At 39.1% G+C, this 14261-nt stretch overlaps 1 protein-coding gene across 1 annotated transcript in view; it reads right to left on the minus strand.

Moving 5' to 3' along the window:
* grik3 (glutamate ionotropic receptor kainate type subunit 3) overlaps nucleotides 1–13943 on the minus strand; it is a 157954-nt gene extending 144011 nt beyond the window's left edge. Inside the window, exon 1 of the mRNA XM_051131333.1 lies at nucleotides 13571–13943. Coding sequence (XP_050987290.1) covers nucleotides 13571–13670 — 100 coding nt within the window. The 5' untranslated portion in view covers nucleotides 13671–13943. The remainder of the gene's footprint in view (nucleotides 1–13570) is intronic.
* Nucleotides 13944–14261: the final 318 nt, after the last annotated feature.

Here is a 14261-nt window from a genome sequence, read left to right on the forward strand (position 1 = left end):
GATCCACCAAATGCAGATTAAAACTAAAGTAACGAGCCTGGTTTGAAAATGTAAGAAATAGAAAGTACAGATATTTGTGTAAAAATGTAAGGATTAAAAGTAAAAAGTAGTCAGAAAAATAAACACTGAAGTAAAGTACTGATAACAGAAAAAGTATAGTAACAAGTATTTGTACTTCGTTACTTCCCATCTTTGACACTGAGGTTAAGTTTATTCATTCATGTTCATAGAAAACTACAAAATTGTAAACATGTGACCCTGGACCACATAAGGGTCATAAGGGTCAGTTTTTGTGAAACTGAGATTTATACATTTAAACAAAGAAAATTTACAAAATATCTTTATGAAACATGATCTTTACTTAACATCTTAATGATTTTTTGTATATCACTAACCACGCATAAACACTGTACAAACATGTGCATTAATGTTGCTTGCATATTATTGTAGCCCAGTTTGTGCTAATTACAATGTAATCAAACTTTAGCCATTAATACGTTTTTAAGATACTGAAAAAAACACAAATGTCAGGGCATGTCAATACCCCTCCAGGGTTTCAAAACACCCTCAGACCCCAGAGAGTTAAAAGAAAAATCGATCATTTTAACCCATACAATGCATTGTTGGCTATTGTTACAAATACACCCATGCTACTTGCAACTGGTTTTGTGGTCCAGGGTCACATATTTCACCACCTTAGCAGCAAAATATTCTAAAATATGCTACAAATTTCAGCAGGTGAGCTGTACACAAAGAGTCTCACTTTTGAAATCCATGCAAGACTTTGACATTACAGCTGCACAATGCAGCCTACTACTGTTGAATCATGGAACTGCAGTGAAAATACAGAAGGTTCAATTCTCGCCATTAACAAACTATTAACTATAACTTTTGTCTCAATAAACACTATTTTTCTGCTTATTAATAGTTCGTAAGGTAGTTGTTAAGGTATTGGGTAGGATTAGGTATGTAGAAAATGGGCATGCAGAATATGTGCTTTATAAGTACTAATAACAGCCAATATGTTAATAATACACATGCTAATAAGCAACTAGTTAATACTGAAAATTGGTCACTAAACTAAAGTGTTAACAAGGATATTTGTACAAGTTTCTGAAACAACATTCAAATAACTAAAGTGCGTTGTATTTGTGGCAGAAAACTAGCTGTGAGATTTGTGGATAAGGTGTAATATATAATGAGCTTAATTCACATAGAAATAAGGCAGGTTCGCAAAGAATGGCAATTACGTTTGCATATATCTTGGTAGAGTGCTTTCAGTGCATTTAGCACCTGCCTAAACTGGATTGCTGGTAGGATTTGCAATGAAATGGAGTGTGGAAAAAATGATGCAACTGTTCATCACTTTGATGAAAAACATTTGCTTGGTTTGCTACAAAATATGCAATGCAATAAAAGTTGTACCCCAAAACAACCAACCAAAGTAAAAAGTTGTGCATAGAACAGAGGACAGGTCATTTCTTTCCTGTTATTCAGTTACCAACTCATCTCTTCATCTTTCCAAATATTGTCAGGAGTCTGCTGGGTGAAACATCTATCACCCTTTGATAATCTAACATGGACGCAACATTTGTGAACTGGGTAAATTCACACAAGAGAATTGATATACTTCAGGCTCGGCAGGGCAGAGAAAGTCTTCCAATCATGAAGACTTTGTCAGGTGTACCAGCGCTACACAGCTAACATGTCAGCCAGCACTGTGAGGGCCAAGAAGCCAATCAGTCCCCAGAGGAGCGCGTTCCTTCTGAGGGGAGAGCACTCTGACTTGCCATCAAGACCTGGGGAAGGCAATCAGCGTTTATTCCCTCTAGCTGAGACAAATCAAGCCACTCAGATTACTGGAAAATCACAGAAAAGGTACTTTCGGTATGACAGAGTCAGGAACTGATGTCACAGACCAGAGATCCTGGGATTGACTGACTGGTTGATACAGTAGTTTGGGTCGTTGGTGAGTTAGCTGACTGATTGACTAGTTTGTTAGATGGATGGGCATTTGATTGGAAGCACTGATTTGTGGTGGTTGATGAGTTAGATAGCTAACTGATTTATTGATTGACTGACTTGTTAGATTGATTTGATTGTATTTGATTGACTGACTAATTGAGTGATTTATTGAAGCACTGATATCACAGACCAGAATCGGCTGGACTGGTTGGTACATTAGTTTGGGCGGTTGCTGAGTTGGTTAGCTAACTTACTGATGAATTGACTGGCTCATTGCTTGATTGGGAGTTTAAATGACTGATTGACTAACTAAACGATTGCTTGAAGCCCTGATGTCACAGGCCAGAGATACTGGGATTGACTGACCTGTTTGGTGCAGTAGTTTGGGTGGTTGGTGAATTGGTTGGTTCACTGACTGATTGAGTCATGCGATGGTCAGGCGACTGATAGATTGTTTGTTTGGTTGATTGACTGAAGCTCTGACATTTCAGACCAGAAAAACTGGAATTGATTGACTGGTTGGATGTTTGGTTGGCTAATTAATGAACTAATTGGTTGGTTGAGCGGGTAATAATAATTTTCATTTTATCTGATGATAAAATTCTTAAAAATGCACTTGAGTCTGCTCTGTTAAACCCTGCAAAGGATAGCGCAGACCCAAATGACATTAAGGCCATTATATAAAGATGTGTAATTGGCAATCATTACTCAAATAGAGACATTATAATCCAGCCAGATGAGGCAGGGGTTGGATGAGAAGTGAACAGACCATTGTGTCCCGGTGGGGATTACAACCAATTGCACATGCTGGATAGGATTAAATTTGCAATTTGACAGGATGAGGTCTACTTCGCAGTTGAGTCGCCCACAAAAACACTTTCCGTTTCAGAGAGCGGGGGGTGTTTTTCTCAGGACTTTGAAACGCTCAGCCCTGCATCGCTGATCTTTAAGGAAAAGAGATGAGAGGGCTGAGAATGAGGTGGAGATCGAGGGATGAAGGAATGAGGAAAGAAAGCCACTCTATATCATCGTAAGGCCTCAGAAAAAGAAGTTGACGTGTCGAGAGTATGAAAGGGCTCAGCCTTCCCAGTTCCACTCGATCACACTGGTCAGGAAGCCCCGTAATTGGAGGTAATATCTTCTCAAGTCTTTCTTTTCAAGTCTGTCAGCAGCTCAAACAGATCTCGGTCTCTAATAGGCCCCATCCTGCAGACGTTCGCTGTGTGGATTCTGTCATCTTTGTAGAGTTGCAGCCACACCGGATTCTGCCCGAGCGCTAATGCCTATTTCTATGCACGAGGCGTTCCAGATGTCATTACCGGCTGGGAAAACGGCACAAAGACCCACTGATTGTCCCCTGGCCTAGACGTGCCTCTTTCTTTTCAATCACTGCTTCGTTTCATGTTGTTCAATCACAGGGTTTCATTCATCCTTTTTAAGACCCACAACCTGGAGTGAACTAATGTCAAACACAACCGATGATTTATCACTGAAACTTTAACGTGTTCATGTGTGGATAATGACTTTTACGACTACAGACAAGCACGCAAATACAGACGCATTCACTGGTCTGCATTTGTTTAAACCCAAGGCACATAAGCTACAACAAAAACAAATCAGAATGTGATAAACGCCATATTTACAACAATATGGAGCTGTGTTTGCTTACATTAGAAAGACGCTTGTGTGTGGCTTGCAGTAGAAACCCTGCTTTCTGAATCATTTGACTGTCCATGACATTTAAAACCAAATCAATTTAGGCATTTCAAAACATTGCAGTTTCTGAGCTTTATAGTGGTCCAATCTTTATGCAGTACCTTTCAAAGTCCAGACGTCGCATTATTGTCAAGGGTGGCTGCAAAAGCCCTTGTTTTCTTGTGTTTATTGGTAATCTTTTGGCTCCCCAGATCGGAGTTCACCTTGCTGCTCTCATCTCCTGCCTGAATGACTCTACACTACCCCTGACATTTCCCGTACTAGCTGTTGGCTTACGGTTCAGTAATGACTTTGTGTTAGTGGCTTACAAGCTAGTGCACATTGTATAGACACGCCAAGATTAAAATATTGTATCTCTCAGAGCAATAAATAATTTCAGTATACAGTCTTCATGAGGTGCATCAGCCGTCTTAAATGTTACCTGTGTTGTGAAAACCATTCAGCGTGATGAATAAACCAGTGCATCCACAACAATACATCCCAAATTAACAACAATTGTATCACTGGAAAATTCTTTTTACTGCGGGAACTGGAGAAGAATGAATATTTATTTATCTCACTTTTTAAAGCGAAATAATACCCATTGATTACCAACTGTGTGTATTCATGCAAATTTCATGATCTCAAGGTCACATCTGATGTTGATCAATGAACGGAGCGGTAATTAATTCAGCTAATTATTCTGTTTCACCATCATTTTGTATTCAAACTTATTGTTCAACACAGTCCATTTTCATGCAGGAGATTGTTTTTATTGAATCTTTACAGTGGTGGTGATCTCTTAATCTGCAGTTTATTATTTATTTCCTACAGGCAAGAAGATAAAAACTGTCTAAGTTGCTCAATGAACAACAGAGAGTGAGACTCTTCTGATTGGTTATTGTTCTTAACCAAACTCGGAACACTCAAAAACATCCAACCCTGTTGCATGTACTCATGTCCACTGCTAGACTTTGAATTGTTAAAGTATCTTCTTTTCCAGCAACGTCATATAACTTATATAATACTTCACCTTTTCACTTTGAAAGTGCTGTTTGGAGCATCCATTTGAGAAGCTCCAGGACTTGTGGGTCTCTTGACCTTCACAACCACTATGTCTGAGGTCAACACTATCTGCTCCTACTCCAATCTCTCCTGCTACAAATGCACAGAGAAATATACAGAGAAAAACTGGATGGATCCATAAAATGCCTTGGTACTCTTTACTGGATAGCTTTTAAAATGGCCATTTTATTAATGGTTGTTCAAGCACACCTAGAATTGTCTAACTGCACTTCATTTTGTCTAACTTCATATGTAGATTTTCCCCATAAAATAGTTACCTTATTGTGAATGAAACAAATCTGACGCAGAGTCCTTTTATTGCAGAAATGCTGAAACATACAATAGTTATATTCTCTGTTAATTGCATGCTTTCATAACCAGAAACATTCCACAGCACTTGTAGATTCTCCAAAAGGACAAAGGAGACGTGGGAGAAAAGAGCTGTTGTTCAATAGAAATTCAAAGGCAGCTCTCGTTCATCTAAGCTCTGGTTGACCTCCACAGACCTCTTTAAGCGCCGACAGACGGATGATCACAATAACTCTTGTCTTGTCTATTGATCACGGGTCAGCGGTTGTAACAGGAGCCTTTTAGAATAACTAACAAACCCAATTAAGTTCCAGATACTTCAGAATGACCACCCTGTATTTGTATTAGCATTTCTCATAAATCTCATGAGTGGCTATTTTCCCCAAATTTCTGTTTGCATATTACTTTTCAACGTCATAAGAAAAACCAAAATAAGTTCCTTGAGCCAATCGTGCATTTTTAGACATGTTGAGATTTTTTTAAGGCTAAAGAGAACATTTTATACTTTGGATGAAATATTTTGACCTTCAAATAACATTCATATTAAAACATCTCAATATGCACTTCTTGTTGATTGCAGACTTTGATGTATTGGCACATCTGAGTACCGTTTGAGATATTTTCTTTAGATCAGCACCATCTAAGATAAAGATGAGAAGTGTGTACTTTCTGCATTATAAAATAATGATAGAATAGTTTTCAAACAGACTTTCAAGAAAACTTACCCTGTCTGACTTTAGCAGCACAAACAGATAGCTACGACCTAAACTTAAGCCCCACTGGGACGAAGGGAGTGTTTCAGTGTTTTTTAAGGGAATCGGTCTTCAAAAGGCTTTCTTAAATCTGTTTCTTTTTATGTTTATCTGGGGGAAGGGACATGATTAATACTCTAATAAGAGTTAGTAGACATGTAGGTGCAAAATTACTCATAGTCAACAGAATGTTCAAGAGGGTTCATCAAAAAAAAAAAAAAATGGTGCTAATGTCAGTGCAGTGACCAGCCTCTTGCTCCTCCCATATATTATATTTGGTAAATGAAAAATGATACTGTATATAGCATGTAAATGTTGTGCTGGCCACTTTTTAACTTATCAGTAACATTCATTATTATTTTGATCAGTAAGAGTGAATTATTATCAGGTGAAATTCCCAGAATAAGTAAATGAAACTGAAATGATCTCACTGAATTAAGATGATCAGTTTAATTCATCATCAGTTAAATTCATATAAATCTATACAGCTGTGTATAATTGTGTGCAATAATTGTATTCAGTCACAACTATTAACATTTGTTTTAATAAATAAATAATTAAAGACATTTTAAAAATGTGAATTTTTATTCTGACCTTGTGGGAAATGTGTGCCATATTATTAGTTAGAGCAATTAATTATTTTTAATCGATCAAATATTTCACACATCAAAGAAACTGCACACTTAACCTTCAGAAATGTAAGCAAAAGTCTTCATTTGCTCTCAATTTAATCGTTTTATCTAGTAGAACCAATTGACTTTTTTTTTTTTTTTCTCAGTGCATCAAATTTTTCACACATCAAGGAAATTGCACACTTAACCTTCAGAAATGTAAGTCTCCATATGCTTTAAATTTTTGCAAAAGTCTTCATTTGCTTTCAGTTTTAACTCATTACCTATTAGGACCAATTGAGCTAATAAATGGATCTCTTTTGTGAATTTCATTCCAACCTAATGGCTAACCTACCTCTTCACAGAATGTACATTTAAATCAATATACCTTAATGTCATCAATGCTCAGTGAAGCCGAAGGAAACGGACTGCCCCTGTATTATTGCTGAAGCGGGTGATCCATGTACGTTTCTGCAGGCACCGGGCATGTCGGCAGACGGATGAGGCAGCTCGCATCAAACGGGAGGGAGTATGCGAAGGGGGAGGACTTGAATGCCACACTATTTGAAAAGCAAAGGGGGAAAATGGGCTCCGTTTTATTTTGCTCCGGGCAATGCACAAAAGAGGCGAGCGCTGCAACGTGGCAGGTTTTTAAATTGGGATCAAAAGGTTCGAGCTAATTAACAAACTAAATAAGAGTCTCCCAAGCTTCGTCTGGCTCTTGTTTCTCCTTTCACTGCTTCTCAAAGGCCGGGTCACAGCAGATATTTAGTTGGCACGTGAGCGCGGCGCGTCCTTTCGGTCGGAGCGCTTGTCTGGTCGCTCGCATGACTAAGAAGCGCTGCAACGGCATTTCGTCGTGTCTCCGCCTGAGTTTATTCTGCGTGCCGCTGTGACCTGTGATCATACAGGAAAACATGGCCGGGTTTTCCCATTTGGACAGTTTAATTCTGTTTGACTTTCCCAGCAGGGGCCGGCTGACGGGAGTGAGTGGGAATCGGATGCGTTAGACAGGGGCTCGTAATAAAGACAAATGGGTGGACATGAAATTTGATTCTGTCTGCTGGTGTAGCACCTCCCACAACAAAAAAAGAGTAACGGAGAGAAAGAGTGAGATTGAAAGAGCGAGACGGAGAAAACAACTACATTGACAAGCTATGTATTTTTCCGAGAGCTGTCATATTCGGAAGGTCACACACGTCCAGGGACGACGGCCCACCATTTCTGTTGATGAGATCATAGACTACTGGCGTATTATTTGATTCTAGCCCACCCTTTCCTCTCCAAGGAGATGCATGGTTGCATCGGTGTAAGATTAGTCAGCTTATTATTTATTATAAAGAACATATGTTTCCAAAAGACCTAATGCTATGGAGCACACACTTTGTAGTGTGATATGAAAACACCATCTGTTCTAAGAACAGTAAAGGGCTCCTGGTGAAAGGGAAGACCTCATGTGTCAGTGTATTAGTTCACCGTTGTGCTGTCATTGTAATGTTATCTCTGTTTCCTGCTGACCGCCTTGTTATGCAACTACGGAAAGAACAAGGCAAGTTTGCATGTGGACATTAAAGCCGGAAATTGATTGGAGGAAACAACGATCCAAGAGTAGACCGGCACTGGGACGCGTCACTGTTTGAATCACTCCGCTTTCCGAATTCATGGAAAGCAAAGAATGAATCTGTTTGGACCTAAGTTGTTTGAAAGTTTGTGTTTCGCTCCTGATTCCTCACTAGTGAGGAAACAGGAAAGCTGGAGCAAAGTGTTTACAAAACTCTTAGAGAACTGTTCCAGACCCCTGGTGATATGCAAAGCTTGATGCTTTATCTTTTGGAAGCAGTTTATTGGCGGAAAAGAAATATAGATAGTAATTTTGGTTTAAAATGCACAATAAGTTACTTGTATATTTATTGAGCAGTTGTATAAAAAGTATCACACTCACTATTGTGCTGTTTTGACTATCAGCATGGCTGCTATTACCAGTGGCCTTGAAACAATAGTAATTTGGCTTATGTGATATCGCCTAATTAAATTTCTGTTTTACAAATGTCGCTTTCTCCTACTACCGCAGTTTAAAGTTGCAATGTAATGCAAATAACAACAAATATTTGCTTTTATATTGTGATGGACATCCGAGTGAAATGCATTATAAAAAAAACAAATATTTGCTTTTATATTGTGATGGACATCCGAGTGAAATGCATTATAAAAAAATAAATAATGCAGGGTGGGACTTAGTTCAATGCACTGGTTATTGATTGGACTGAGGCAGATCTGAATGCAAACTTGCAGTCTGCTATACAAAAAGGGGTTAAAAGATTGTCATGTCACGCGAGAGAAAGTTCTTATTTTTACTGGAAGATGGAGATATTACATTTTGACACTATAGTGCATATGCATAGATGTCACAGTTAGATCAATAGCATGCATTTAGAAAATAAAACGGGTGAATTTCCATTTCAGAAGTTTAATAAGCTGAGGCAACAATAAGTAAGTCATTTGTAAGCTGACAGAAACATTTACTCAACAAATAGTGTGAGTTTGGTGTGAGACGACATATTTGTCCAATCATTTGCAGATGAGGGAAATCTGTTTTTAAGAAATCTATTTGAAAATATAAAACGTGTTGAATGCAATTCCAATTGTCTACGCTGGTACTAGTGCAAATATTACACTATTATACCTATTGCCAGGATTTAAAAAAAAAAAGACTGCATTACTTAAAACTTCCATATAAAACTAAAGCTATTTGCCTATTTCTGCTTTAACCAAGAGCTTGCATGAACTAGGTGACTGTCAAAAAAAGAAAACAATTTCAGAGGATGTAACAATCACAAAGATGCATAAAGAATAAAAGTGTATTAGGAAAGAAAAATGGGTCTATTTTTCTAATAGAAGTAAAGCTCTGATAAGACCGTCATAAATGCTTATAAGTGCCTAAGGACCAACCCATGTCTGCTTTTCAAATCAAAATGCTTGATTATCAATTCTTTGGGCGTGTCAAAGTCATACCCTCTCCGAATTATGTTCCACATAATGTATAGATTTTCAGATTAAGCTTCAAACTCACGTAATGGAGATTTTCTGCTGCATTAACATGTAATCAAATCATGCCACATGATGTGTGTCACTGTGCACCATTTGGTTCTCCTTTCATTTAAATTTTTGTGTACATATTGAATTAATGCAAAAACCTGCAAGTGTGTGTGTGTGTGTGTGTGTGTAGTCAGTCTTTAAGTAGATCTCAGCTTTAGAATAACATAGTGACACTGATTTGAGAGAAGAGAGTACGGAGCATTTGATTCAGGGTTTCATGCGAACAAAACCGACATCTGCTCGCTCTCATTAACGCCACTGAAGCTAATCGGCAGGCCATAAGTGTGCTGACTCCGTAAATGGAAGCGCGTGTACAACAGCTTCAGTGAAATCACACAGCTGTGTGCATGTGTACAAATCACATGCATTTCAGTATGTATGTATGTGTGGATCTTGTTTGTGTGAGACGCTGCTGTCTCCCCACATCTCCGCTACAGTAGACAACAGCGGACATCAAAGAACTTGTGCACTGGGCTCAAACCCTTCCGTCCTTCCATGCAATGTCCCACACTTCACACACACACAAAACACAGACGCAGCTTATCAATTAAATTTGCACAAAAATTAAAAATTCATTCTCACTCTGCAAGTGATGGCCATCTTACACCAATGGCGCAATTCTTGTTGTCAGCTTCTTTAGAAATTTATCCTAGCTTCCTGTGCTCTTTTGTCATGCGGAAATCCAGACGCCCACTTGAAATGCGTTTAGGGGACACACGGCTCAGAAACTATCATGTGCTTTTAATGTGAAGAGCATTTTAATTGCTGTAAAAAATCCAAAGTGCTGAGATACTGTTATATGAAGCATCATTATATATGTCAAATACACTATACCGTGAAGAAGCCTTTTCTGCTGCTACATGTGATGTGGATTTGCAGCTCGTTTGTGTTTTAAATGAAGAGTCTCTAGAGTATGAAGCAGCCATTTGGAAAAGGAGGGGGAGGTTATAGTTTATTTATTTATTTATTTATTTTCTCCTAAATTTAAGTGTGGCATGGACTAAAAAGAAAAAGAAGTAACCTAAAGCTGCACTTCATGTAGTCAAGAGCTAAATTGACATTTTTTTTGTAAGATGATTAAAAAGTCTGATGTTAGCAAGTCAGAATTATTTAGTTATTATATAAAATAATTGAATCATTCTGACTACATTAGTCATTTTAATCATTAGATGAAATTAGATTAAATTAAGCTCCCTAAGATAACAACGCATGTTTTCGCATCACAAACTAACTTCTGTTTCAGAAATGTTGACATTTTATATAAGAATATGTGAAAATGTCTCTTTAGAAGGAAAGCAAAAAAACCAAAGTGACATAAAACTGTGTGTGAGATTGATTAACTGTTCATAATGAAGCACTGTAACTCTTAGGTAGATAAAGCAATTGATTTTTCAATAAATCCTTCTCTGGCGCTGATTCTCTCATTTAAAGGCATTACATTTATTCCATTAATCGTATTCTTGAACAACAACCGAGACAACCTAAATGCACAAGCTTATCTTTAAAAAAAAAAAAAAAAAAAAAGGCCCGAAAGATACTGAATTTATAAAGAATAGCGTGTAAACATATACCAAGGAGTTAGAAAAATCTCATTCATTCGGCTCTTTCTAAAGGTCATACTACGCAAGATAAATTCCTTAAAATTAGGATTACAAAAACAAACCTCTTGAGAGTTTGTCATCATTTTCCAAGACATATGCACTACTCTGCAGTGACATTTGGATGCGGTCCAGAGCCGTTCGTGCCAAAACTGGAGTGGATTCTGATAGGCTGCAGCTGCCCTGAACGATATTGAAAGGTTTGAGTGACAGCGGCGAATCCAAACTAGACTCAAAAGTCAAGCTGGGTATTGAAAACCCATTGAGTTTGACCTCAAAGGCTGTTTTTGGATCTGCAGCGATTGGATGAGTGTCATGTGACCCGCAGTTTGGACAAGCACAAAAACACGTGACCCTACTGAGGTAATTTCAGACCTTAAAGCACATATGTGAAAATGTACAGTCGCATGTCGTCCGGTTTGCGATTCTTCCCCTGCACTGGTGATGCATTATACATTGCTCAGTTACTCCAGGCTTTTCAGCATTGTATCAACCGGATCACGGTTTCTGACATGCCAAACAAACCGTGCCGAGCGCTAAATCGGTTCCAAACAACACAGATCTAAATACTTTGATTTTGCAAAATCCTACGGCTCTGCCACAAACAAACGTCGTAATACTGTAATGAGCTACCGCATTGTCCTTTTCAAAGCGTTTCCCGTTTTAGTTTCATAGCAGGAGGGCAAGACAGCTAATAACACACAGGCACAGCAGAAATGCTCTTCCCCTCGACATTTACAGTCTTGCGGAGTGAGTTTGATCGACCATCTGGCCTCTGAGAAGCGCGTTGTAAAAACAGTGAAATCAATGGAGGCATGTCTACTGTGGATGCCCACCATTACACAAGCCGTGTTGATGGTGTAACACTTAAGCTAGCACACGGCGAGCGGACACACATACAGCATCCCCCCTGCAACCTGCCTGCTCTCTTTGGACACAAGCCTCTCTAATGAATTTCCATGCTATGATGCTTACGATGTGGCAAACAAAACCTCACGCAGGCCCGCGGGCGAACAGTAAGCCCTCTGGTGGTACGAGGGTGGACTCGAACGCCTGTAGATGTACTATCATGCGTGCAGACTTTAGTTACTTCGCTGCACAAATTTTGTGCGAGAAAAAAAGCACAGGCGATACTTACATATGCACTCCCACAAAGTCATGCATTTTGAAAAGCGTATTTACAGGGTACATTAGAAGTACTCACTGCAGGCTGATCAAAAAGGACACAGTATTTCAATTAAGTGGAGTCAGTTTGAGAGATATCGTTGCATTATTTTTAAAAAGCAGGTTTGTGTCAATTCAAGCATGGGATCTGTCAGATTCTTGCAGTGGAAATATTAAAGCAGCTGTTGAGAAAACATTTCCGTTTACACTGCCGCAACAAAAAACATAGATCTGAGCTGTCAGAAATCACAAATCTCAAGCACAATGTCATTGAAGTCACAGCCAGTGTCATCAATCACATCCGTAGTGTGGGGAGAACCACAACATACAGTGCGAAAGAAACTGAGTCCTCCAAATGTGCCCTAATAACAGTGTATTGTTAGAATTTAAAGAATTTTAAAAAATGTTGAAAACAGGAGGTTGACATCAAAGTAAATGTAAATTTGGAGAAATAAATAAATAAATAAATTTAGTGCCAAAGCAAAATGGAATTTAATAAAAATGCAACAACGTCAAAAAAAAAACTCAAGCTGTATATAAATGGAGCAGCTAAGTATAATGCTTAAATGGTGTTCTGTTTTAACGGCATAAATGCAACACTGTCTCTTTTTTTTTTGGTTGGGAAACTTGAAGGCTGTGCTTGGACATGTTAATGTCTCATAATGACATTTAGAGCCATTTTTCTGCATGGCATCGAACCACTTGTCAAAAGTGATCTGCCTTCAGACAAAACTGTATTGATCTTTATTGGGCTCCTGTCTCCACGCGGCACACATATTTCAGCTTCTCAGACTGAGAAAAATCTCTCTTTGTCAGATTGCATGAGTGCACTATTTTTTACTGTATTACCGAGAACGTTCAGTCTGGCTACGCGGTGCGTAAAGGTGAGGTTTCCAGGCAAACTTCGGCGCAACGTTTCCTAGATCACCTGTTAAGACCGTGAACTTATGTTTCAGGCGAATTTTACAAGAGACACCGCAATTCCGGCGTTCTCTCCAGATGTCACCAATTTCATGTGCTACAGTTTCACAGTTAAAATTTTCTCTTAAAGGCTCCAAATGTTTGTGAGATCACGAAATCAATGCAGCACCATCTGTTCCTAAGACGCACGGCATGCTGATGGACGCGCAACTACATTTCCAGCGCTTAAACAGCTCCGTGCAAGACATTTATTCTCATTTTCCACAGAGTTAGTAAATGCAAAATGTAAACTAACAGCAGCTGGACCCAAACGAACGGCACAGGCACTTTCAGCACTCGTAAAAACATTCGTTTGTTCAGTTAAAGAGTCGGTGTCCATTACGCACTCTCTTACCTATCCGTATGACATGGGGCATCCCGACAGAGCTGTGAATCCAGAAGAGAGACACTATAATCGCGCTCCAGTATTCCACATATTCCCTCCTGTTCTTCATGACTGGAAAACACTGGGATCAATCCAAGGAGCTCTCCAAAAACTGCTCATCAAATTTTAAATGACTGGGAGTCATATGAGGATTGGACTGACTGCGACAGATTTGCTTTCATTGTAGTTGGTTTGAACACGAGCTTGCTGCATTAATTATTTTATTTATTAATTTGGGCGAGTGAGTGAGTGAGTGCGCGCGCTCGGCTCTCAGACGAAGCTCCGGATCGGTGCGCGTCTCCACCTGCGAGTGCTGAGCTGCTGAAATCAGCCTGCAGGAGTCCCTGTATCCCCTCTGTATCTCCTCCTACCGCTGATGCCGCAACAACCGGGCTGGAGTCCCGCGTCAGTGTGGATGGGGACTAACGCTTCACGTTACGCTGGCCGTGTTGCGCTGCTCGCATATTGCGTGCTATTAGAAATGCAATAGCGAGAAGAACCGCCAGGCATACGCAGGGTCATTCTGATCTACACTGACAAATCGGAAAATCTATAGCCTGGGTCCAAAAGAATGAGATCAGTGATTATTTTCATTTAAACTTCAATATGAAAAGTTTTAGGAATTTGAAATGTAAAACAAACATACGTTATGATGCGAAAT

This window comes from Labeo rohita, chromosome 16 (genome assembly GCF_022985175.1).
Source record: "Labeo rohita strain BAU-BD-2019 chromosome 16, IGBB_LRoh.1.0, whole genome shotgun sequence".
Classification (NCBI taxonomy): Eukaryota; Metazoa; Chordata; class Actinopteri; order Cypriniformes; family Cyprinidae; genus Labeo; species Labeo rohita.